Genomic DNA, 26810 nt, shown 5'->3' on the forward strand with positions numbered 1-26810 from the left:
TGGTAATGATGATCACCTCCTGTAGGTCATAAATTACCCACCTTCCTATTCATCACTGCAGCACCGATTAGCACCTAATAACGAGTTGCATGTCCATCACAGTAGGAACTGAAGGATTAAGCCCCGCCCCCCTCGCGGCAGCCCCACACAGTTCGGAAATGACGAGTGATTTGAGGACGGGCCAGCACGTCGCTCGGCCTCCCCTGCTCATCTTTGTCTTTAATACGGCTTCTTCCTGGTAATAACAATCAGATTTGACAGTCGCTGTCGCGGAGTTTCAGCAGTCAGCAGCGGGGCTGTTCAGGTGAAAACACTATGGGGAAGATAGAGTGGGCGATGTGGGCCAATGAGCAGGCGCTGGCGGCGGGACTCAGTGAGTACAAAACTTTGTCTACAGATATGCATGAACTGAGTTTTATAGGAGTGAATGTTTGGGTAATTCACTGGAGTGTCTATTTATATATATAATATTTTCAGTTGAAGTTAATCTGTTTTGAACTGTATTCACCAGTTTGTCTACGGAATAAAAGCAGTTCTTATTTTTTTTTATTACTGAAATGTTTGGGTCATGTCGACCAACTGTAAATTCAGCTGACGAATAGAAATCAATGTGTGAAAATGATGAAGAACTGAAAGAAAGTGCTATAGCTTGACATGGGCTTGTCTCTTGTAGGGACTGATGTTTTTTTTTTCTTCCTGCTTCCTTCTTTCAGTTCTCCTTACTGGTGGCATAGTGGGGGTGGCTGGACAGTTCAGAGGCTGGCAGTTTGCTGCTTATGGAGTGTATCCTTTGATCTTCACATATACTTCACAATAACTACAAGACTTTTTGAACTAAAGAAACAACACTCAAGCTGTCAAAATTTTCATAATCTAATTTCTACCAAGAAAGCCTCTGAGTAAACCTTTGATATGAGATTTTCACTCAAATCCTCATCTGTGTGGAAGCAAATTGTAGCTAAACACTTTGCTTTTGTTGTTACATATACCTGACAGTCTCAAAATACAGTACTGTGCTGTGAAAGTATTCATAAATTCCAAAAATGTATACTTGAGGTTGACGGGCATTCTAGGGAAATTAAAACATTTTCTGTAGCTAATACAGTTTTAGAAGTATGACACATTACACAATGTAGGGGTAAGTTGAGCATGGCAAGGACATGGCAAGTTGACACTTAAACCTGACCTCATATTGTACCTTATTAAGCCTTAAACTAATATATAATAAAGCTTCACATGTATCTGCTTCCATTTAGATACAAGAATCACAATATCTTTACCATGATGAAATACTTGACATACTAGAAATTATTTTTTTGACCTGGCTCTCTTACCACTTTCTCCATCTGCTCTCCTCCATCACAGATTCAAGGAAATGAATTATTCTTCCTAAATCTGTGATCACATGATTCATTTTGTGTATGGTTGCCTAGAAACAAGGGGTGGCTCATCTTGCCCTGTTTCCCCCTACTACTTCCATTTATTTTGAGTAGCTTTGATGCCCTGTCAGAGTTTATATTATGTGACTTAGAGAAACCTGTGAGCTGTGTCGCAGCCTTGACAGACGCTCAGAGCTGCCGGGGTGTTTGTGTGTCTGCTGGAGTATCCAAGAGGCAGGAGGAACAAGGGCACCAGTGTGGAGAGGACGTAAGTGATGCCATATAAGTCAGTGCTTCTGTAACAAGCAGTAAACTCTGTGGTGATCACCATTATGCTGTTCAGTCAAGACACGGAAGCTTCTATCCACTCTTTGTTTCTTATCTTCCTCAGGGGTCAATACTGTTTCACTGTGTGTGTGAAATCCTTTGGGCCGCTGACCAGGAACTACTATGTCAGAGCGTTTCTATATGCAGCGTGAGTTCATTAGAACCTGCCGGTTTCTTTTGCTAGACAGCATTCTTTTCATTCACCCAGTCTCTTCGACACAATGGCATCTAGATGTTTTTGTCTTTTGTTCCCTCAAAAACATTATTTCTTTCTTTCTTTCTTCCTCAGGGTCTGTGTTCCTGGGGGCTTCATGCTTGCTACTGTCCTCGGGTGTGTCTGCCTGGGCATCGCCAGCCTCATCTACCTAGGAGTAAGTTAATGGCCTTCTCCACTTTAGTCTCCACCCTTAGTATATAATATATCATGTTATATATTAGCCACAGTAATTCAGTTGTTAGCTAATGGAGGACGTGAGCAGTTGATGGAAACAAGGAAATGGTAACAAGGAAGGGTTTGTTCCATTCCTGGTATCTCTATTGAGACATGACTCTGTAGTTATGAAATCTCACCAGTCAGAGGTATGACTTGGGTATTTTTAACTTTTCTAGATTATGTGCCAACCAAGATTATATGCTTTCCAGGCTGCACAGTCTGTATAATTATGATTATGGATACAACCATGATTCTACAAGATTAATTAAACTGATTTAATTAAACTGATAATGTTTTACTCATCAGTCCTCAGTTGTTGGGATTTTAAGGTAAAGGTACTGGAGGTAAAAGATAAACTAGTTCAAATTGGAAGAAAGCTTCCACACACTATCTCCATTTCAAATTTCACATTTATTGGCAAAACTTTGTCCGTTCAGAAATGAACAACAATGATACGTCTTTGGCGGACCAGCCAACTATCACTGACTTGTATTCGTGGTCATCTTCTTGCTTCCTAGGCAGCTATCCGAGGTGAACAGTGGGAGCCCATTCTTCCACGGAAGGAGACCCGAAAGCCAGTTGGAGAGAGTATCAAGAACCCGCCTCAGAATCCTCCACCCAGACCGCCGGCAGAGATGCGCAGGAAGCGGGCAGAAGACCTGGAGGGAGCCGCCTATGTCAACCCCATCTCTGTCACTGCCAACGAGTGACCAGTCCTCTATAACCCCCCCCCCTCCCCCAAATTAAAATGATAGAGGGAACTGAAGATGGATGCAGTAAATTATTGGTAACTGTTGTCAGATAATTTGATGTAGTGATGAGAGTAAATATGTTTTATTTGTGAAAAAGAAGTTGTATTCAGTTTTTGCACAGCTGCAGGTGATAAATGGAACTCTGTTATATCCGTAATTCACACAAGTTGGCTTAACTCTTGAATAATCTAGTATCTCTAGGTCTAACTTGGAGTTACTGGCTAAAACAGCATGTTGTACCTGCTAGGTGGCTGCAGGATACCTTAGAAACTAGCAAAGTCTACGAGGAATGTGGGTGCGGTCGATATTTTTACAGAGGGCACAGTAATGGGTGGACGTCAGATTTTGCTATGCAAAGTTGTTACTGCTGTGATGAATGTCTTAATCAAATACACTCAATGTTTTCTACTGTCCTCTCCAATGTACTTGATGCCATTTTTCAGTCATAGTGGAAAATAAAGCATGAACGCTGTAACCTCAGGTTATATGGCTTTAACCAATTTAGGGCGAACATGACAATCTTAGCAGCTCATGAGTTAGTGTTCTGTTACCCTGTAGGTCTTTAAACTGTATTTGTTTTCTTTCTTTAAGTCAACTGATTACATTGCTGTAGGCTAGATATCAATGGTCAATATTGCACATGTTTGCTAAAATTGATTAATTGGTTTTACACTGAATTTTGGTTTGGTTTTTCACATTATTTTAGTGCTTAATTTCAATGTAGAGTTGTGCCAACAATAAATCTCTGGGGGAAACACTGAATCTTTTTAAATTTTGAGGTGGAATTTTTATTTTATTTTTTGCCATGAAAAAAACATATCAGTTGAACCCCAATGTTTACCTTTAAAATTAACAAATTGACCTACTTACCTTCTGTACTTTTGATGTGTTGTAAATAAATCCCTTGTGCCCCAGAAATGCCATTATCTGTCATTGATTTATTGTCAGACATGTAGATGTGACACGGTGTCATATCTCTGGTTTTACAAGTGTTTTTTGGAAGATTTTTTTTTATGTAGTGGTGGAATTCACAACTTCCTTCTCACATCGAATTTTGATACATTGGATTTTCCTCTTTCATCTCATGTTCATCTACTCTTGCTTTCTTTGTCACACTGCCCTACATTGTATTATGATGGAAAAATGTTCACTTAATAAATCTTACATAACTGTTGGTTGTCAGACAAGTTCTGCTTGTTGGTGACTTGAAGAGACACCTTTATTTTCCCACAGCTATTTCTCCTTGTTAGCCATAGTTGACCTATTCAACAGCTGGAGTTGGTGTGGAAACCGCAGAAGTGGCCTACACTTCCTTATTTTAGTTTGAGCCACAACAGCAACAGGTCACAGTGCTTCTGGATTTTAGTGAGACCTAGTGTTCGACCTTAATGTATCTTATGAATCGTTCCATGTAAAATTCCTGTACTTTCACATCACAATCAGATTACTTACCAGTGACTAAAACAATAAGATCTATCATATATTTTCTAACTAGTTCAGTGGGGAAGTCTTGACAATAAATGTTACAAAGGCTTACCACTCTTGTTCAGGCTGTTGTACTTAAGCCACTGCTGCCACCTCCTGCTGGATGACAGCACTACACACTGTAATTTAATATAATCACTTACCCAATGTGTAGCATTAACTTAAAATTTGTCAGTTTTCAGGATTGCCTATGACATACGAATGTTAATCTTGAATCATGAGGGTTTTGTTACTTGTGTAACAAAGTAAGTTAACCTGGTTGTTAACCTATCAACCTATTGAACACACTATATTGTTATTGTGTGTGTGTGTGTGTGTGTGTGTGTGTGTGTGTGTGTGGTCTTCAACCTAGACCTGGCTTCAAACACCAATGTTAGCAAAAATTAATTTGAATCATTTAACATGTTAATGACATCACAGCTTTAAGGAAGTCTACTGGTTTCTGGCTTTTGGAGTGAGTGGCTTATGTTCAAAATATTGATTGGAATAGGAATAGGAATAGGAGGAACAGAATAGGAGGAGGAATAGTCGGTGGAAGATGAGGAGATGGTAGGCTACACAGTTAAATCTGAAACAGATGCTTTAGAGGCAGTTTTTAAGTTCTGCAGGATAGGAAAAAAAAAAAATTGAGTTTGTTTTTCATTTTTTTTTTTTTTTTTTACCACAAAGTAGTTTATTTCCTCGATTCATACTCCTATCCAGTTTGTGGCAGTAATGCACTATAAAGTTGTTTGCCAACCGCAGTAAAAGAAAGAAGAAGAAGCAGCAGCAGAAGAAGAAGAGTTTTCAGCCAATGAAATTTACCCTCACTCTCGTCGATAGCCTACTGGTTGCACAAATTGTCAACATTGCTCTCGGTATCGTCAGCTAACTGACAACTATAACGACAGCTACTAGCTAACTAGCTAACGTTAGCTAAATATTAATCGCAAGTAGCTAAGTGTGTGGACAATGTCGAGCCGGGCTCTGCGGAGGCTCAAAGGGAAACAGCGGGGTCAGGAGGCTCTGGACCTCGGGGAGCTAACTTTAGGTGACGGTCCGGAGGAGCAGGCTGACGCGGCTAACGTTACTGTCCAGTCAAACAAGAATAGCAGCAGCCGAAAAGCAAAGAAGAACAAGGCTCAGAAAGACCTGAGCAACATTTATGAGCTGGTAAAGTAACTTAACGTCACGACTTTGTAACAGCATGTAACGGTAACATGTAATCTGTTTCTCACTGACAAGTCTATTCAGTGTTGTTAATGCTCTTTCACATGAATCGTGCTAGCGCAAGTGAAGCTAGCTTTATGGCATTAGCCCATTGCCTCGGTCATGGATCATCCTTGGCTTATTCAAGCCTCAGGTAAACCCAGTTACAAGTTATAACGTTACGGTGCTGTCGAACAGAAAACCACTAGGAAGCAGCTAACAGCATCAGTTGTAAGACTCATTGAGAGAAAATTGCACAGCTCGTCTTCTTATTTGTGTAGTCGATATGATATGTATGGAAGCGTAGGCTATTGCATTCATCTTGGGGAAAAACGCGAGGTTTTCTAGTAATAACGAGATCCTTTCCCATTAGTATGAGATCTCCGGAGGAAATTCCAAAAATCTCACTCTGAAGTTGCTGCTACTCAACGTTTGGGAATGACATTTCACTCTTTGGGTCACTTTTGTCACTGCTTTATCCAACAATATTTCTTACCAATTATTCAAACGCATTTTAACAGATATGTGATGCAGAGAATGAGGCAGAGAAATTGTCAGCTGATGAAGATGCAGAGAAGCCAGATGGGAGTGAAGATGTTGACACAGGGAAGAATGACAACAGAGACATTGAGAAGACTGGTCAAAAGCAAGAAGAAAAGTCTGCAAAGGTAAAGATAAAGACAGTGAGAGAGTGTGGAGGATGTCTATATGTCTATTGTCTATATTCTGTTAATGTAAATGTGAATATTCATCTTTGTGTTCTTTTTCAGTCTTTGTCTGGAGACAAGGTTAAAAAGAAGAAGAAAAAGAAGAAGCCAAAAGTGACCTCAGAAGATACACAGGTAAAGTTGAGTAGGGATTTTAGATCTGTCTTGACAATACAGCTGCAAAACAGTGGCCAAAATGATAATCTCAATTATTTTGTGAGCTATTCTGAATTAAATTATTATTCATGCTTAATAGTTTTGAGGATCACATGCATTAGTCATGAGGATCAAAATTATTATATTGCCAATTGACAATATCTAGCCCTACATGACAAACATCCTTAAAGTGTTCAAGTATGCCAAGTAGCAACATCTTGCAAGTTAAAAACCAATGCTGGTACTTTTTTGGTACTGTTTTCATACACTTTACACCATTAAACCACAACAGTGATGTTTTGTTTCACCTAATTTGCTCTTATTCTGTTAACTGACTCCTCTGGCTTCAGGAGGATGCGGCAAATGATGATATTGATGCATTGCTGGAGACCCTCGAGCAATCCAATGGTCTGACGTTGCAGAATGAGGGTTGTGGTGGATCAGACAGCAGGCCTGTGATATATGTGGAGCACAGGTGAGGAGGAGGAGGCCCACAGTTCGCAGTCAGATAAGAGCAATAGCACTGTTGTTGTTGTTTTTGTTGTTGTTTGTGAGGAGGAGGATTTTGAAGGTTGGTAAAGAGTTGCCCTCTAGACACATCCACTAAAAGAGAAAAAATCTGTGATTCCAGATTGCCACCATGTGATGGTGCTAGGCTCACATAAGAATGGCTAATCATTTGGAGGCTGCTTGTCTCAACCCTCCCGGTCACATGACAGGCAGAAGCCAGCCGGGGCAGAGCGTTCTGTAATAATCGAGTGTATAAATCGCTTGTTGTGGCAGCAAACTGCCCCGCCTCTCTAAACACGACAGATGGAGTGAGAAGAGGAAGAGTGGTGTCACTCATTGATAGTGATGCAGATGCAGAGTGGGCAGGTTGGGCGCCTGCCAGCGGGAGGGCCTGTTTTATACAGAGTGCAAACTCCACCCAGCCGGGATGTCATTGACCGACCAGGGGCCCATAAACAAGTGCACCCAATGAAAATCCACTGGGATGTTTAACACTGAGATGCACATTCCTACCTCCCAGAATCTATAAGCGTGGGATGACTGTGTACTAGGGGTGGAGCCGAATCCGGTATTCGGAAAAGCACAAATAGTGGGTTTTTACGAATATTTATTTCGTACAAATATTTTAAAAATTATTTGTATTCGGGAAGAAACAAAAAACCATGTCAAATAACAGCGCACAGGTTGGGACTTGTAGCGTAGCGAGGTTGCATCGCTGTCTCCATCTCTCTCCTCTGCTCCGCTTTGCTGTCTGTCTATGTGTCATGAATGTATAAATAGCTGCAGGTCTGTGTGTCCGGCAGAGTTGATCTTTGGCAGAATGGTCAGCGCAGTCGTCCATGGTCTGTAAGACCGGGGTTCAAGACCCGCTGTGGGGACCCAACTTTGTAAAATAGTTTATTGAAGACCACTTATTTTAACACTTTAATATCCTAAAATTAGAAGTGTAATAAAAACAAAAACAGGATTGTTACGCCTATTTCCACTTTTATTCGAATACAAATACAAATAATTTTGCTGCCTCAACAAATACAGATACAAATACAAATACTGGGCTCTCTGCATATCCCTACTGTGTACCACACTAGTATGTTTTTCCCACTTCCCACATCACTCAGTATGGTTACCAGCCAACTTTTCAAGACCAATGTGCGCTTCAAAATCATATGAAAACAATATCCGACTTTCACTCTCATATTCTACATTTCTATAGGAGAGCCTTATTAACAGTATCGGACATCCTAAACTCACTTTTCTTTCTGCTGTTTATCAATGTTCATGGTAATCTTATAATTAAACGCATACATCCCAGTCATAATCTTGACATTGTACTGCATAATGTTTGTTTTCTGGATTTTGTGTGAAAACCCCAGCTTTGTATTGCCATCTTTTGGATTTTTCAAAATTGCGCAGTAGGCGGAGAAAGGCTAAAACTGGGGGTGTCTTATCCCTTTAAGACTGACTTGCACTGTGAATCCAACCTAAATCAAACAGAGCTTATGGGTTCCTTGGAATGCGTTGTCTTAATTGGTCCACATTATCATTTTGCCTCCCGTGATTTGAAAGACGATCTGTATTTATTCATTAGGAATCTGAATCCAGAGACGGAGCTGAAGAGGTATTTTGGGGCTCGAGCTGTTCTTGGAGATCAAAGGTAAAGGGGATTTTTTTTGTATGATTGTTTGGGTTTCGGTGGCCCAGGGCCTGTGTATGTATGTTCACATGTGTATCTATTATTTTTTGACAGACCGCGACAGAGACAGAGGCAGTTTCATCGTAGCACCTGGATGACCATTCCTAAAGACACCTGGCCTCGCTTCAGCCGCCCAGGTAGCCTCTGCTTCACACTCATTTGTGTTAATTCAGTGTTTTCATTTTCAGCTGGTGACTAACGTCTTTGCCTGTTTTGACATTTGGGAACTGTCCTCACTGTACAGACTACCCTACATGTTAACAGCTGACTGTTGAAATTTCATACTACATAGGCCTATTTAAATGTCAGTTGTTGAATGAAGACTTTTATTCCACCATTTAAAATATGACACCTGGTCTGACAAAATGATCGCTGCCATTAAAGTAAAACTAGTATATTTTGAAGTTATTAGATATCTTTAGCCTTTCACTCAGAAAGTAATAACATTTTAGAATAAGTATTCATCTGTGATATTTATATGTTGCGGAATGAATATCCTTGAATATTTTATATTGAGCAATGAAAAGTGTTTTGGAACGAAACACTTCAAAAGAACCCCCCGAAATTTGCAAATATTTGCAGTATATAATTGCACAGTTATTTGTTTGTTTATTTATTGAGTTACTGTTTTTTTATGTTTTTATTTATATAACTAGATGGGCGCATACCTCCACCAACGCTATGCAATTGTCAATATATGCCAGTTTCACATGTCGGATTTTCACCAAAAGTTAATAAATTCTTGCCACATTACCAACTTGTTTCACATCAGGAGATGCACACATTTTCATGACTGGACCTGAAATGGGACATGAGATCTGGCTGTTCAAATTCTGGCCACTTTTAAGCATTGTAGCCGATTATCTTAACACCACATGGCCAATCAGCACTATATCTGTTCAGTGACCATTAGTGCTGCCCTTCTTACCACTGGACCAAGTTTTGGAAAAATTGGCAGTGCGGTTATGTCTAAACTGGAAGTGAGCTCTCCAGTGCTCCCATGTTGTTTGATTGGGTCAATAATGGAGGGTTTACCTCTTCTTATGTCTGCTGATTGACCACAAAGATTGATGGTGTTGCCTGAATCAGTTCGTAAGTTATATGCTTTTATGGGAAGCCACGGCCACTGCCAGGCCCCCCTTTGGCCAATCGGTGCGAAAAGTTGATCAGTAATTATTTGCCCCATGACCAACATTTCCATAAAGTTTCCTGGTGTTTCGTGAATCCATTCGGAAGTTATGTGCCTTTTAATGAGAAGCCACACCCACTGCCACACCCCTCTTTGGCCAATCTGTGTGTTAAAAGTTCTTCCTTGTCCCATGACCAAACTTTCCACAAAGTTTCATGCAAATCCGTTCATAACTTTTGGAGTTATCCTGCTAACAGACAAATGGACAAACAGACAGGTGAAAACATAACCCCTCTGTTGGCAGAGGTAATTAAATCTGGCAAGTACACAAACAGCCCTTAGCACTGCTGGATGTTCTGCACCTTGTACTGAGAGGGCAGCATACCCTATAATGTATCATGTAGCCTCAAACTACTTTAGCAGCTATAGATATATATGGAGCGATCACAACAGAAGCTACATTCAGCCTACATAACATTTCCTGACGTCAGTTTGCACCGACTGAAAGACACCATTGATATATTGTTTAATCCCTCTGTTCGCTGTTTGAGCTGTGGTTGAACTTGATTTTTCCTCAAATTTCCTCTTAACTAGTTTTAAAAGTAACAAATCCAGCCATATCTGTACCCAAAGTACAGTGTCGCACACATTTATTGACTGATTCTGACTCTTCATAATATATTGAGCAATATATTCAGACCTAAGACACCTTTTTTTACAGCAGTGCATCTCACTTTTACATCTCCACTAAAAATTAGGATGTCTTACAAGTTGTGTGAAGGCTCTAGAAGTACTAGTGTCTGTTGTATCATCTGTTTTATCTACATCAACACACTGGCAGCTGACTGTGAAACTCCTTGTTGTTCCCAAGTTGTCCCAGATGGCACAGTGGCTTATAGTCCACCTTAATCATATATCTGACATCTATTCTGTTATTTAAGCAATAAGCCACCAAAAGCAATGCTTCATAGTGATTTTAGTACAGCTAGGAGGCGTTGTTAGGCACAGCATGAAGAGGAATAGATAATGGTCGTCTTTTATTTTTAATCTATAATAATTAAGTAGCAGTAATTAAATTATATTCTTATGCCAAGCAGTGTAGTTCTTGAACAGTAGCTAAACAAAATGGTTGCTAAAATATCACAGAAGCACTGGTATAAGTGGTGATTTTCAGTTAATGCTTAAATGTTAAAATTATTTGAAGTTATGCAGTGTGCGTTTTACAATAGCTGCGAACATGACAACTGAAAACTGGAACTATCACTTTTATAATTCAAACTTCTGTACATGGATATATAATTTTTTACGCTATGATATGGGTTGCTAGGGCTTGTTTAGGATTGAATTGCCTCATTGAATCATCTTGTTATGTAGTTAAGCATACTCCTCACGTAATTCTCTAAATATCATAAAGATCATACCTTCACACTATCACACTAGTATCACACTAGTTGCTTTACCTCTGAGACATGTCTCTGCAGGAATCTCAATGACCCTCCTCCAGTCAAAGGACGGCCTGCAGCACTTCACCTTTGAGCATAGTCGGGACTACCAACAAGTACAGTTCAAGTTCCTGGATGCAGTGGAGTCCATGGATCCCAACAACATTGTGGTAAAAACTTCCAACATGATCTCATAAAATTTTGTGACATGAGCGCCAAATCTGAAACACAGATTACGTGTTGTGCACGCGAATTATGTGAAGATTTCATTCCTCCACCAAGAATTGGATTCTGTGACAACAGCACAAATTGGACACGCCATTTTCACCTGAAGGTTGGCTAATGTTTAAGTTTAGGCAAATACAATTAAATAAGAAAAATTTAAGATACAAATTAAAATTTCAGTCACAGTAGAAATTATTATGTTTAATGAATATCCAATCCCTAATATTTGTGAGTTCATAATAGCTCTTTGTCCATCTGTGTCTCCCTCACCCTCCTTCCTTCTCCGTGTTCCTCTAGACTCTGCTGCAGATGAACCCCTATCACATTGATTCCCTGCTGCAACTCTCTGATGTCTGTCGCATACAGGAGGACCAGGAGATGGCCAGGGACCTCATTGGTGAGGATCAGTGGCTACTTAAAGACATTAAAACTCATTCTTACCTGAGACGAGATGGATCATTTGTTATAGGGCCCAGCAGTGACCCTGCTGTCAAATCTGTAAGCGATGTCTTATCAGTGTATCCAGAATAGAGACTACTGGGATCCACTATACTTTCCCATAACTGCACATCCCCTATGATCGATTTGAGAGCATCAGCTTCATGTAGCATAATGTATGATGATTTCTCCCAAATCACTGAGCTATTATCAGTTTTGAATTCCTCACTTAAAGTTTGGGAATTGGAATGCCCCAGTGAATAGGTGAACTATTGCCACGTCTGGGTTGAATTTGGATCAAACTGTCAAACTTCCATCTCCTGTCATTTTTGTCTATATCTGAAAAAGTAGTGCCTAAAAACGGTTACCAAATAGCTGGTTTAGGCTATATGGATTTTGAGCTGAATGCAGGGTTTTTCCTGGCTCAAAAAGAGGCTTAGATGGGCCTCAGTGTGGTCGTTCTGGCTTTGCCATCGCAGCCAACTTACCACCCATACCCCCTCTGTTTTATGCCTTTTATAGACACCAGTTTATGGCATAGACTAACATAACTGTCCTGTTTGAGACATTCTTTAGCTTTTTAAATCCAATGTTATTCATTTATTCATGGCTGAGAGAACCAGAGCAGGCACATAAGTTTGTCAATATTAATATATCACTTCATTTGTTCCCATCAGGGATCTTTGTAAGTTGCTGGGATCTCTTACTTTGATTACTTGGAAGATAATTGGCATTGCCTTCCCTTCTCAAGCATTGCTTATTTTATGACAGGATTAGCCCAATTTGTTAGCTATGATTAATACATTTTTTAGATTAAATCAGATTACACTATTCATTACACTGTGATAAATCAGATGTATAAAATGTATAAAATCTTTTAACCAAAAAAAACAACAAAAAAAAAAAAAAAAGTTGAGAAATATGATTGTCATTGAACTGGACTAAGACAGTGGTTTTCAGTCGGAGCCCTGCTGGTCAGGAGATTTTCTGTGAGAAGAACATGACTGGCGCAGCCATTTTTGCATTAAATTCTTGGTTTGTATTGGTTTGTAGCTAGAGGCATTGTCTTCATGCCATAACTACTTTGCCATGGGGGCTCTGTGGGGACAAGATTACTTTCCTGTTGATGTGGACATAAATTCAATATTTATGTTTGGTTTCTTTTTCAGAGAGGGCCTTGTACAGCTTTGAGTGCGCTTTTCACCCGTTATTCAGTCTGACCTCAGGGACCTGCAGACTTGATTATCTCAGACCAGAGAACAGGTTGGTCTTTCCTACATCAGCCGGACTCTAGACGATGGTTTCTAAATTAAATTGTGGTTTTTGTCTCTATCAGTATGCTGTAGTAAAGAATAACACACAGCACGCTTTAATAATCTGTTTGCAGGGCATTTTATTTGGCTCTTTATAAGCACATGATGTTCCTGGAGAAGAGAGGATGCCCACGGACAGCGCTGGAGTACTGCAGACTGATCCTCAGGTACACAGGGAGACACACAGCCAAGCTGACCAATAGCATAGCGTTGCCCTCAGAATCAGTCATTACAATGCGAGGCAAACAGTCACAAGGCTCTCTAAGACTCAACTGTGCTGCCATTATCTCAGACTGCCACTCTGCAGGCAAACAGGCAAGAAAGGAGGCAGGCAGTTTTCACTCCATTATACTGTGATCATATTTTCTGATCATGGCCTAATGAAAACTGTAAAGTGGATACAATAAACTAGTTGACTGGCTAAATTACCTGCCTGTATAAAATATAGTATGAAACCTGCATCTGCATCTTTAATTTCTTGTAAAAAGTTATTTCATTGACTAAATATAAATCAATTCATGAAGTTACATATTTCACTATTTACATTACTCCAACCTACACTGAAATAACAAAGATAATGGAGAAGGAATGCGTAGAACTGTGTAAAAGCAGTTCTCAAACAGCAGTAATAGTATATAATAGATTTTTGGAGTTTTTAAAAAGTCAAGTCAAACTTTATTTATAGAGCACGTTTCATGCAAACGAATACAGTTCAAAGTGCTTTACATAAACAAATATAAAAACAAATATACAACAAATATTAAAAAAAAGAGAATAGCAATTTAAAACACACAGAAAGAATAGAGATGAAATAAAACGGATAAAATAAATAAAATACAATCGATAGAACCACCCCTTATGTAAAGACTCAGCTAAAAAGGTGAGTTTCAAGATTCTTTTTAAACGTGTCGACTGACAACTCTAGAAAACGGTCAGATTTTGAAATTTTATCCAAATATGGGAGAAAATTGGGTCACGGGAGAACACCTGGAGACGGCCATGAAAATCAGGAGGCTCCCAGTTAAATCAGGAGGGTTGGCAAGTATGTGGTTATATCACCGCTGCAGATATGGTTCATTGAGGCACCGCACAAAATTCTTGGTAGTTCTTGGTGGTAAAAAAAAATCAAATGTATTTTGAGTTCAGTGGCTCTATTCCCAATCCCAAACATATGCTCTGCTATTGACTTTGCTATTGAGTTCATCCATTATCTAAACAAACAATACAATAATCAAATTTTATTTGAAAACAAAATCTCTACCAGTGTAGCAGGAAGTTCATATACTATTTACCAATTATTAAGTTGCACAACAATGGCGTAGTGTAATACACAGAGTACAATATGTGCAGTACCTACTATTATATAATGTACAGAATATGACCAATATAATGTACAGTAGATGACCATAAAGTCCAGAAAAGGTCAACTTAAGTGCTCTTATCTCATTACGGTTTTATGTTCTGTAATGCCCGCCCTTAGACACACTAACAGCGGCTGCTGATCACACTCAATGCCCATCACTCTGCCTTAGCTTTGAGTTTTATAGCGTATCCAAGTAGTGCTCATGGTTTATCTGTGATTTTCATCAAACTCTGGCTTCCTGACCTCATAACAGCTGTGCTCTGGTCCTTTTGTGAACAGCAGTGCAGGAATACGCTCTGACGTCTACCGCCTTCCAACTGACTGTGTCTAAATCACTGTCAGCTTAACATGGCAAGGCAATTGATAACAGAATCATAAGAAGCACTGACTGAAGCAGTGTTTCACGCATATGATACCCTCTTAATACTGTTAAGCCATTTTACAGCAAGGAACCAGTAATTATATTGTGTCACTTACTGTCTTTTGAATCCAGAAGATATCCAGTCTCACTGTTAGTCAGATTGTAGCCATCGCTGGGGTATCTTTGGATAATGTTAAAGTCGCGGTAGGTAAGTTTGAAGGAAACCAGGAAGACGAACGCTCTTACCCCCCCTCTCCCCTCCCTCAACTACACACTAGCCAATACTAGCTGATAAAAATCATTATGTACTACCAAAAATAAAAACTGAAATGGGAAGACAGACTTTTATTTTCAGAACTGTTAAATTATGGAATTCATTACAATAACTCACTCAAGAACAGTACGGCAGTTGGATTGTTGATTGCAAGATTTCAAGATTCAAATGTAGTTATCATCACACTATTGTATTGCACTGTCAGTAGGTTTGTAGACTATTGGTATTATATGTGAACACATGTAGATGAGTATGTGTATATATGTAGGTCCATACAGGATATGTGCCAATGTATGTAGGTTATATGTGTGTATGTATGCATGTATGTGTATGATATGTGTGTGTCAACAATTATGTGTTGTATTATTAGGATTATTGTATGCTTAAATGTTTTTAATGTGGACTCTTGGAAGATTAGCCAATGGGCTAAAAGAGATCCAAATCAAATCAAATCAAATATTAGCAATCGGCGCACAGCAGGTTGACAACTCAGAGCGATGCCCTTCAGCTCCATGGTTACTTCAATTTGTCAGATGCCTGAGCTTAAAAATGTACATTAAAAGCAAATAGCAGAGCTATGGTGCTGTCAATATAGGTGGGATTTTGACATATTATCTTACTCATTTGTGTTCACCCAACATGAGGATTACTTTGCTGAATTCAAACAAAATGTCAACTGATAAAACCTACCTACACCGGCTTTAAATGTACTTACAATCACATATTTGGTCTGTTTTTTGGTCAAGCATTTGTTATAGTAATCTTTTGTTTGGTCTTCTCCTCCATCTCTTTATCAGTTTGGACCCAGACTCTGATCCACTTTGCATGCTGCTGCTCATTGATTTCCTGACACTGCGCTCCAGAGAGTACCACTCTCTCCTCCGCTTATACCAGGACTGGGAGGTGAAGTGTGCGTGTGTGTGTGTGTGTGTGTGTGTGCGTGCATATACATGTGTTTCTGACCTGAAGTTACTTCAGGCTGTTTTTTTTGTTATTCTGACAAAACAAAGCTTACTGGAATGGATTTGTTTTTGTGTCTCAGGAGCACAGAAATCTGTCCCAGCTGCCAAACTTTGCATTCTCCATTGCACTTAGCAATTTCCATCTCAGCCAGCAAGAAGACATGGATCCTGAGGAAAGTGATAAACATAGACGCAAGGCTGACCTGATGCTGCAGAATGCTCTCATCATGTTCCCTGGAGGTTAGACAGACAGAAACATGCATATCAGTGCATGAGCGTTTAAACTCTACTATCACTTTACATGGCTTATCACAACTAAAAGGTTTCCACAAAAAGTAGTGTTCGTAGTCCAGACATAAATGTGTGTTTTCAACTGCTGGGTGTGCTGTTTGTGTGTTTTCCTCAGTGTTGATGCCTTTACTGGATCTGTGTACTGTGCAGCCAGATGCCGCAGTCGCATCACATGCCTTCTTTGGCCCAAAGAGTCAGATGGGGTAACGTATCCTGCTGGGGCTGGAAGATACTGGCAAAAAATCGAATTGCGGTTTAAACTGCGATTCATATCAAGTTTTTCTTGTCGTAAATTTTTTAGAACGTTATTATTGTTTGAGGCAAAGTGATTTTGTTAAAAAATAGATGTCAGTGTGCACGATTTACTGAGTTTTAGTATGGTGAAAGGTTTTTACCTTTTTAGAAATCCATTTTGGACCCTTAAGCAATTAATTGCAGCCTCTGCGATTTGGAAATTACATAAGCTCATATTGCGATTTCAATTTTTATTTTTTATTTTTTCGATTAATTGTTCAGCTCTAAATCCTGCCTTTATTCTCCCATCCAAACAGTTTTCTATGTCAGTCAGGAAAATAAAAGTAACTTAGCATTTATTGCCATGAAATTGAAGTCCATTGTACCAATGTAGCATACCAATTTAATTAACTAAGAAAAATAGATAAATCTTTTTCTGGCCTGTATTTTTTTTCCCCCTTTGCTCTGTCTTTCTTCCCCTCCCCTCCCCCAAACTTGTATATTCATCCTATCTTCTCTGCCTTCTGCATCCCTCTCTCTAGACAGTCCCCTGCCCTGGCTGAGCTAATTGGACTGTATGTGGGGCGGACCCACGTCCTGTGGAGAGAGGGAGGGGTAATGCTCTGGCTGGAAGAGTGTGTGAAGCAGGTGTTGCATCGAGTCGATACCAACGACCCTCTGGTGGAGGACTCCCAAAACAAGTAAGATCCCAGTGAGCTGCTCTGCTACCTTTGGTCCAGATCTCTGGTAAACTTTGTTGGTTTGCCAGCAGTAGTTTCTAGAAGACAGTTTTACGTGTTTCTTATTGAGACATTAATGACATTGAATATAAGCCAACTAAAAAATGGTAAATTAAGGAAGCGTACTAATTTATGGAGACTTTTGAGTTGAACCTGGCAATAAGTTGAAATAAGGGTGAATATTTACAGTGCATTTGAATCTTCATAGACTGGACTCAGATACCATCCATAAGTGAACTACATAATGTACTTGCGTGTCCTGACATAGAGTCCCCTCCCTTTTCATTAACAAGAAAGACAGATAGAAAACTCCTGAAAGGAAAATATTGCTCAAAACGTACAAAGGCAAGTCTGGGTAACATTTTCTATGAAGGTCGTGTTTATAGGACATTATAAGTATAGCTATAATACTCTACAGATATTTTTATAATGTCTTATGACATTATCTACACTATCTATCTTTACTTAAAGCAGCTGGGAAGAGAAAAGAGGAAAGGTTAGTTGTAGCCTGAAAAGACTGAAAGAAGAACTGGAGTGAGAGCAGGACTGTTCCTTTATGCAGACGATATTCTCTGGCTCGCTTCGGACTTCGCCTCTTCTGTCCCCATTTTGATAGATACAATTGAAACATGTTCACAGATATCTGGCTATAAAATGAACTGGCATAAGTCTGAGGTAATGCCGGTGTCCAGAGTGTGTCATCCTACAACTGTTAGTGCACTTCAGTTTAAATGGATAGCATCTGACATGAAGTATGTAGAGGTAAAACTGTGTCCACACATTGACAACATAATGCAGATTAATATGTCTCCATTTCTTCAGAAAATAAAGAACAATCAGGATAGTTAGAAATCAATTAATCTCACCCTCTGGGGGAAGACCTGGACTCTGAAAATATTGTGGCTAATGAAGGATGGCCTCTAAGAGATGCATTGGGTAAATGTATGCATTATAAACTCATCCATACACAAGTTAAACTAAAAAAAATGGGAATACTACATAATATTCTATGTTGGAAGTGTAATATGGAGGCATGTACATTCCTACATGCAATGTGGAATTTCCCATTTGTTCTTTCTTTTTGGAAACAGCTTATCAAAAAGCTTGGAGAATGGTTAAAAAACCTTTGCCAGAATCTCTTCAACTCTATCTATTCATTCATCATTTCATCACTGCAGCTACAATTATCCTTCGCCATTGGAAGAGTCAGGGCAGACCAGAATACAGGGAGTGGGTGAAATCAGTGACAGATAACGCATCCTTTGAATTAATGATTGCCAGAATACATAATTGTAGGGGAAATTTTTACCAGGTATAACACCATCTCCTGATCTATATAGTTCTGTATGCATTTGGACAGTTGGCATTGCTCTTTGTTTTGGCTCTATACTCTTATTGGGATGTGAAATAACACACTAAGACAGGTATAATTGGGGAATTTTCCTGTACTATGTAATGACAGCAATTTCATTAGCACCAAAGATGGTGGAGACGGCAGTTAACGGTAGGATGGACTAACACAGGACTTACTGTTCTCTCTCACTCTGCATATTGCATGGAGAACAGACACACACAAAGAATGTGTATGGCAAGAAAAGCCTGTATCAAGATCAGCATGTAATTTTCTTTTTCTATTCTAGTATATAAAGATAGTCCTTGTTATAATACACATGAACTGTTATGCGATTCTAATATGTGCAAAATGCGAATAACATTCATTGGTCAGGGCTGCTGTTTTGTATAGTTTCAAAATAGTATTGACTCTGTCTAATGTCATAATTTAGACACCCTATATTGCTCTGCAGATAAATATCATGCATGAAACCTTGCAACATTGAATAAATTAATTCACCCAGTATAAAGAAAGATATTTTACTTATTTGTTTTTAGCTGCTGCTCTTGTCCAGAGTGACCTAACATGACTCAGTTTAGTGGTCTCAGTGTCTTGCCCAATCACACTTGCATAGCCCACATGGCTGCTGATGGACACACATTGGCTGTTGGAGGGATCAGTCCTGTGACCTTACTATAATGGAGCGGTTTCCCTGACCATTGGGCCACCTTGACACCCAGGTGTAAATGTCGTCATCAAGAGTGCCTGCTGCAGCCTGCATCATGATCTGCATGGTTTACGAAATAGTTGAACACTGACTGAAATGCTAAACGTTGATTAAATGTACAATTTCATACAACAGCTCTATAATTTACAGATTCAGGGCTAACATTTTATTCAGTTGTAATACATACTACTGATCCTCAGTATTGACAACGACACCACTCTAATGTGTATTTTTCTTTTGCTCAAGGCCATGAGACGCATTACCAATCTGCAGATCTAATGTAGTTAGATCAACATGAACCACATGACTAATATGGCATATCATTTTTGTGGAAACTGACAATAGATATGTTGACTAGTTTGTTCCACACAAACTGATGTGGCCTGGATTCTAGACACATGCCCAGTTTACCCCAAGGGCAGTGTGTGATCTTTATTTTTTTATTTGATTTATTTTTATCTATATTTGTTGTTGTTTTGACCTTTTGAACAAACTGAAGATAACTGGTGAAGGCCTGGTGTAGTGTAGCTTCTGGAACCACATGCCTGTTGGCCTGTAACCTGGTTACAGTTTACATATCCACATTCTCAATAAAGAAAATAATTATTAGATTTGGCCTGCCTACTCCCCTTTAAAAATACTAATTATTCTAGATTTCTGTCCTCAAAGCCTTCACCCTGAACATGTCATTCTGTCACAGGAGAAAGCAGAGGTACCAGAGTGCCCCGCGGAACATCCATCGCCACGTCCTGCTATCTGAGATCAAAGAAGCCACCTCCACCCTGCCTCTAGTGAGCAGCCACACATCATGCACATCCGCAATGTGCTCAATGCAATCACCAGTAAATTCTACAACAGTGATGGGTGCTCCAGTGATGCATCAATAGGATTTTATGCATTTCAATGCCAATTCTGATTCTTCTAGACAAATTCTTGATAATTCTCTAAGAATTTCCAGTCCGATAGTGTAACTATAGTCTAATATAGTGGTTCTCAATCCTGGTCTGCGTGACACAGAATACTGCTAGTTTTCTAACCTACCACATAATTAAAGGAATAATTCGGTATTTTGAACCCTGGGCCCAAATAACATGTTTTCCGTCATGATGAGCAGGCGGCTAGCGAAGTTATGGTTTCTACAAATAGGGATCACGGCAGAAAAAATGTTATTTGGGCTCAGGGTTCAAAATACCGAACTGTCCCTTTAATTGTGTCACCTGGCATCCCAGGTGTAAAGCAGCCCCTGATTACATGGCTGAATTACACCTGCTTAAAACTAAGGGGCTCATCAGGGATTGTCTTGTATGTATTACCTATAGCAACTATTTACTATGACAGCTTCATGGGACGTAAAGGAGTGAGCTTAGGTCAGTTGACCATTCCCCAGCTCCTGAATATGTGGCATAGCACCATAGCACTTTTTTTATTGAAGGTTTTAAGGTCCGTAAATGAAGATGACCATGATGATCAGCTCTGGTATCTGAAGTCATGCATTCCTCAAGAGGCCTCTCCAGTCTTGCTTATTTGTTGTGTCCCCTCAGGAGGTGACCACTCAGCCTGTGATGGGCTTCGACCCTCTCCCCCCACTGGACTCTGTGACATCCTACACTCGACCGGAGAGGTAAAGGATGACTTGCAGATCTCAGTACATAAAATTGCATTGTAAAGTCATTGTACAATTGTCTGAAACATCTACATTGTATAAAACAAGATGCAGATATCGTGTTTAGAAAAGAAAGGACGTAAATTCCTCAATTTACTTTTACCCTTGAATAATAATATTTCTGTGTCTCTGTGTGTGTGTGTGTGTGTGTGTGTATGCATGTGTTTATGGCCATTCTGTGCATGCGTGCAGGCAGCGCATCGGAGCCACCAATGAGAGTACATTGTCGCTGTTTTTCCGTTCTTTGCTGCCAAACTTCAATCTCCAGGTGAGCTGAATGGAGCAGGAGGGTAGTTAGCGCTGACAAAATGGATGAATAGATGGGGGGTTGTATAGTGCATGAGGCAGAAAGTGAATAATTGCTACGCCAGTTACAGGTGAAGAGACTTGCGCTCACACAAATAGATCAGATAGTTACGTACTTGTTTTTTTCTTTTTCTACCAAATCAGATTATGCACATTTGTTTCAAGCCAAGGCTTGTTGTCTTGAACAAATGATTTGTTGTAAATAAATAAATAGCACACACACACACACACACACACACACACACACACACACACACCAGACAAATAAGATGGTGGTGGGAATGCTGGACTGCCCTATTTCAAGACAGTAGTGCTGTTTGTGAGAAAAAGGCAGTTAATGTGAGAATGTTGAAAACGAGGACATTGCTCAGGGCAAGAGCTAGAAAGACAGAAATGGGGTTTTCAAACAAATTCTCCAAATTTGGGCTGTCCGGTTGGATCTGATTAAAATCTTCCTAATTCTTGTTGTTGTCCATTTTAAAAAAGCAACACGCCGTCCTCCAGCATTATCGTCCCTGAAAGGGTCTCAGAGGCACATCCATGTAATAGCAGGGTCTTCCAGGGCCGGGACAGATCAAAGTGTAAAACGGGAAAACATCTGAACAATCATCCTCAACTGATTAAGACATTCCCTCCAAAGTCCCCATAGTTCCCTTTAGGGGATGACAAATGAAGAATATCAAAGCTGTGAAGGCATATGACCTCGTTACACATGGCCATGTAAAAAACAGTTTAATTTCGTCCACCATTTTCCATTGCCTCAACAATGACAACATTCATGAAATGTGAAGAAAGTTGTCTGTGGCTTTGGCTTTGCTGTCTCTTTCCCAAGAGCAATGTTAGACGCTTAATATTATACTTTGCTAAAAGCAAAGCTTCTAGGGCCAGTAAATTATAGTAATCATTAATGTGAAAAAAAAGGATATTAAAACTTCATAAATATAATTGGTAATAGAATACAGACTTCTGACTAGTATTCATTGTTTAATTTATTTGTAGAGATCCATTCTTTTCCAGTGAATTCAATTCCTCATTTTTATGTGAGATAAGTGGTGGCAGATTCCTCAAAATATCTCAAATGAGGTAAAACTGAAGCTTGGTCTCAGCGCATGGTTTTTCCGGGAGGGTCTGTGAGGCATAAATTAAACTGTTGCAGTCCTTGAACAGGCGCTTGACTCATCCCTACTCCATATCATCCTCAGCAACAAATGAGTGTTTGCTCTGTCCGCTTCATTACCCCACATTATTCCCATACGCCTTGGTCCCTCAGAATGGGCTGTAGTTTGCCCGAGATTGTGAGACTGAGGATAAAAATACAGAAAGACCATATGGCAACACACCTTGATATGGAGGATGACAGCTGAGAGGCAGAATTCTCATCAGTCCAAGTCTAATGGTACCTGATGGCTTCAGTTCAGCTTGGGTCAGAGAATACTTTGTACATATTTTATCTCATCCATATAATTCTTTGCTATCTCAACCTCCCCCTGCATAAGTGCCTCAGACTGTGCACAGTCGATAATCATAACACACTAGTCCCTACCCGGGGATGCGCGCCCCACAACTACGTGCAGACTTGCCAAAAAGGCGCATAAACAGCGTAAATTTGTGAAAATGGAAAAATCAGCTCCGTCAGTCCCTGCCTATGCCAATGCTCAATGGCCATGTGCAGTTTCAGATTGGCCAACCCATTGAAGAGCAAAATGGATGCGGACGGACAGAGTTTTCCTCATTTATAGTATGATTGCTCCAGCAACTGGCAGATAAATTTATGTTTGAATTTTATATGTGCAGCTTATTTAGGACTTTACATCCACTCATAGCCTGAAAATGGACTATGAGACCAACAGAAACATTTCATATCATATACATACAGTAAATACTTAGGGTATGTATTACAGTGTACTAAGCAAAGTAATAGTAGTGGAGGCATTTGACCAGGTGTTTATTAGAGACGAGATATTAATGGAGACAAGACTGTATTTCATCTAGAAATTAAAACCAAGATCCACCTGAATAAGACCGGCCTTTAACATTGTAGATTCCTGGTAAAATATTTAGGTTATGACTGCACCAAATTGACTATTGAAACTTCATGACCGGCAATGTTTTACCTGTAGGATGCAGTTGCCATGTTGCATGTTTTGATGGTTGTGCGGAGACGGGGTGAAATGACAGAGCAGGACACCAGGTGCAGTTGTCAGGCAATGGGTAGACTTGTACAGAGTTAAGGGGGTAACTTATTGTGAAGTTCTCTGGAAGAAGAGAGGAAAACATTTTGAATTGTAAATGACTTTCTAATGTGTTCTCACTAAATCCTGGTTTCTAAGTACATCACTGATGTGCAGCACTAACCAAGTGCCACCACATTAAGACACAGTTTCAGGTACGCCCACAGATGGAACATTTTCTGGATCAGCTATATACACTTAACAAATGGGCCCCATGCATCTTTCCAGCAGGACCGTTCTAACCATCTTGATTATGTTATCCAGTTATGGAGAGGAAGAGATGTAGTATCGATAAAAACAATATGGGAAGAGATGCTCTCAGATTTTTTACTGTTAAAATCAAGTTATCTGGGGCGTCTCGTTGGCTCAACTGGTGGAGCGCGTACCATTAAGGCAAAGTCCTTCTCACAGCACCATGGGTTGGAATCCAGCCCTTACCCTTCGCTGCATGTCATCCCCCTCTCTCTGCCCTCACTTTCCTGTCATTCTATACTAACCTGTCTAATAAAGGCAAAAAGCCACAAAATAATAATAAAATAAATAAATAGTAATGTTTGTCTATGCAGTTGGCATTGTGGCAAAAGAAGACTAAACCTATAGGTGCGTGTTGTTTGTAATTGGCACAAGCTAAGAATTCAGTTGTCCAGTTATAAAAATACAAGACTGACAGTTATTCTGCACATGCTTCATCACACCAGGAAAAATTAAGTATGGCAAGACTATTGAACTAATGGTAACTAGTGTAAAATGTCAAATAATAATAAAAATAATGGTAAGATAAGTCAAATAGCAGTAGTATTTTGGGGTAGCCATTTTTGGAGAACAAGTGCAACACTAGCAATTAATTCCGCACAGGCAAGAATGTCTTAAAGATAAGGATGTTATAAAGAAAAAAATCAACATCACATCAATGTATGTTTGAGCAGCCCGAATATTAATATAACACCTAGATTCTAGGCATTTGTAGATTTACTGATGTCTATCTTTCGCTGTTAAGGGTGGACAGAGGCAGGAGGACGACGACATGGAAGTGGCTCGAGCCGGTCGGGAGCTGAACCAGGAGGTGAATCGTCTAATGGTGGCAATGAGGGACATGCTGGCCAACATCCAGTTTCAAGAGCCACCAAGAGAGGACAACCCCGACAGAGATGAGGAGGAGTGGGACTGAGAGAAGAGGGGGACAGAAATAGGTGGGAGGGGAGGAATGGGTGCCGAGGATGAAGAGGAATGGAATGAAAAAGATCAAGAGCAAAATGAAGAGTGACGTAAAGTACCATGGAATTTATTTAAGGATGTTAAGTACAATGGAATTAACTTAAGTTTAAGATAAGAGATGGAAAAAGACAGCAGAATAGTGTATTTTTGTTCAATTGTAACAATTACAAACAGGTATGATATATTCCATAAGGGAAATGGATAACAAGATATTATGAGTTGTTGTCATCCTCATGGTTTTGTCCCGAGCCTCTCCTCAGCCTTAAGAAGGTGGTTATGACAAAGGGGAATTCTACGCAGTTTAAAAAATTCATATGTTATTTCTATGGTCTTCGACAGGCCAATCAACATTTGTGAACATGAGCAACTTCCTCCCAAGGTCAGAATACAGATACAGATACATACAAATATTGATGTTATTCTTAATCAAACATTGTGCGGGTCCAAAGTTTTTCATGTTCACAATACTGAGCGGACTGCAGTATACAATAGGAACAACATGAGTCAATTCTTTTATTGAGTGGAAGTTGCTTAAATAATACTTTGCTTGTCAGCAATTTTACACAGGTTTATTACCACAAAAACACTGCACTTTTTTATAAAGGAAGCTTTCATTATGATTGACATAGACCAACACTGCTGGTTCAAAATGATTGTTGTCTTTGGAAAATGTCATATGCTTTCAGAATCAATTCACTACAGTGGACTGAAAGAAGTTCAGGTTAATATTCAATGTGTTCATAAGGCCGAGGTGAATCACATTTGATCAGTAATGAATATGATATGATAGAGGCACACAGTCTTTGCTTTCCTTTGATAGATTCCTATAACAAGATTGAATACGGAAATCTTTAATGATTAAATTGTGGAGCCAGCCAACCATTGATTGTATCTGTTTGATCTGGTTTTGCAAATGAAATCATATTAACCAATGTTATACTGGAGTTGTTTTGTGTTAAGAGCAGACATTCAAAGGTTGTGCCCAGCCTGCCCAGTTCATACCCCACCCTCCAGAACTGTAACTGAGCTTATTTTAAAGAAATAAAATGTAATGTAAAAAAAAAAAAAAAATCTTGATTTATTAAATGTCACTCAAGTGGACCCACCTAACCAGTCATGAGTAATATGGTTCAGTTTTTGTAGACAAACTTTTTCAGAGGGACACTGCAACAATAATAATCTTGTACAGAATTTATTATATTTTATAACAAACCATCAGAATACCTGGGGGCCTGAAGGAATATAGAGCAGCAGGGATTCTGTAATGTAGGCCGGTCCTAAGCCATTGAGAGCTTTGTATACAAGTAAAAGGACTTTAAAATCGATTAAAAGGATACTGGGAGCCAAAGCAATGTAGTCCCTCATATGTTTGAGCCCAAAATATGACTTAGAGCCCTAAATATGACAGTTGACACCTCGATCACAGTTACTTGCACGGTCTGACAGCAGAAACAGAAAGATATGTCAGTCACTACACCTGTATTGTGTTATACATTATGTTGAACACAAAATTGCATCACAGACCGAGTTGTGGGCAACAGAAAGTTGGCTTTTTAACATTGGTGCCAATGGTGAGAACTGAGCTATACCCTGCACAAGTACGGCAGCCATGTTTATGAAAAGGGCCTATTCACACTTTTGATGTTCATCTCTTAAACCAAAGTGAAGAGAACTAGACAGCTTTGACATTGGTGATGGTGTATTTCCCACTGTGTTCCCAATCAACATCATCTACAGACCCACAGATCATTATTGTGGCAGAGAAAGCCGACCAATTATAGATTATCAAGACACAAAGAAATAGGTTGAAAGACTCCTCTGGTTCCTCTGACCATCCAGTCCAGGAAGGCTTGACCAGCAGCCTGGTTGGCACTGAGGAGGAGGAGGAGGTGCAACAATCCTCTGACACCACATCAGGTAGGAGTTCTTCATC

At 39.6% G+C, this 26810-nt stretch overlaps 2 protein-coding genes across 2 annotated transcripts; both read left to right on the plus strand.

Annotated features, from left to right (window-relative positions):
• The first annotated feature begins 223 nt into the window (after positions 1–223).
• Positions 224–4078, plus strand: cyba (cytochrome b-245, alpha polypeptide). Its single transcript, XM_071907975.2, has 6 exons — positions 224–373; positions 714–783; positions 1573–1647; positions 1771–1854; positions 1996–2077; positions 2658–4078. The coding sequence occupies exons 1-6, from the start codon at positions 316–318 to the stop codon at positions 2847–2849; spliced, it is 561 nt and encodes a 186-aa protein (XP_071764076.1). The 5' UTR covers positions 224–315; the 3' UTR covers positions 2850–4078.
• A 1127-nt stretch (positions 4079–5205) lies between these two features.
• tcf25 (TCF25 ribosome quality control complex subunit) lies at positions 5206–26173 on the plus strand. Its single transcript, XM_071907979.2, has 18 exons — positions 5206–5528; positions 6086–6232; positions 6335–6406; positions 6778–6902; positions 8526–8591; positions 8685–8767; positions 11241–11371; positions 11724–11823; positions 13034–13127; positions 13252–13344; positions 15973–16078; positions 16218–16377; positions 16544–16631; positions 17205–17363; positions 20163–20253; positions 21004–21083; positions 21318–21393; positions 24660–26173. Exons 1-18 carry the CDS (start codon positions 5328–5330, stop codon positions 24828–24830), a joined length of 2043 nt encoding a protein of 680 aa, XP_071764080.2. The 5' UTR covers positions 5206–5327; the 3' UTR covers positions 24831–26173.
• The last annotated feature ends 637 nt before the right edge of the window (positions 26174–26810 follow it).

This window comes from Centroberyx gerrardi, chromosome 1, assembly GCF_048128805.1.
Source record: "Centroberyx gerrardi isolate f3 chromosome 1, fCenGer3.hap1.cur.20231027, whole genome shotgun sequence".
NCBI lineage: Eukaryota > Metazoa > Chordata > Actinopteri > Beryciformes > Berycidae > Centroberyx > Centroberyx gerrardi.

Bases quoted from the DNA above. Each gene is read 5' to 3' on its own strand.
- cyba (XM_071907975.2), top strand. From the start codon at position 316: ATGGGGAAGATAGAGTGGGCGATGTGGGCCAATGAGCAGGCGCTGGCG. The intron at 1,648-1,770 runs GTAAGTGATGCC...TATCTTCCTCAG, and splicing joins GGCACCAGTGTGGAGAGGAC to GGGTCAATACTGTTTCACTG. The intron at 2,078-2,657 runs GTAAGTTAATGG...CTTGCTTCCTAG, and splicing joins CCAGCCTCATCTACCTAGGA to GCAGCTATCCGAGGTGAACA.
- tcf25 (XM_071907979.2), top strand. From the start codon at position 5,328: ATGTCGAGCCGGGCTCTGCGGAGGCTCAAAGGGAAACAGCGGGGTCAG. The intron at 11,824-13,033 runs GTGAGGATCAGT...TTTCTTTTTCAG, and splicing joins GATGGCCAGGGACCTCATTG to AGAGGGCCTTGTACAGCTTT. The intron at 16,079-16,217 runs GTGAAGTGTGCG...TTTGTGTCTCAG, and splicing joins GCTTATACCAGGACTGGGAG to GAGCACAGAAATCTGTCCCA.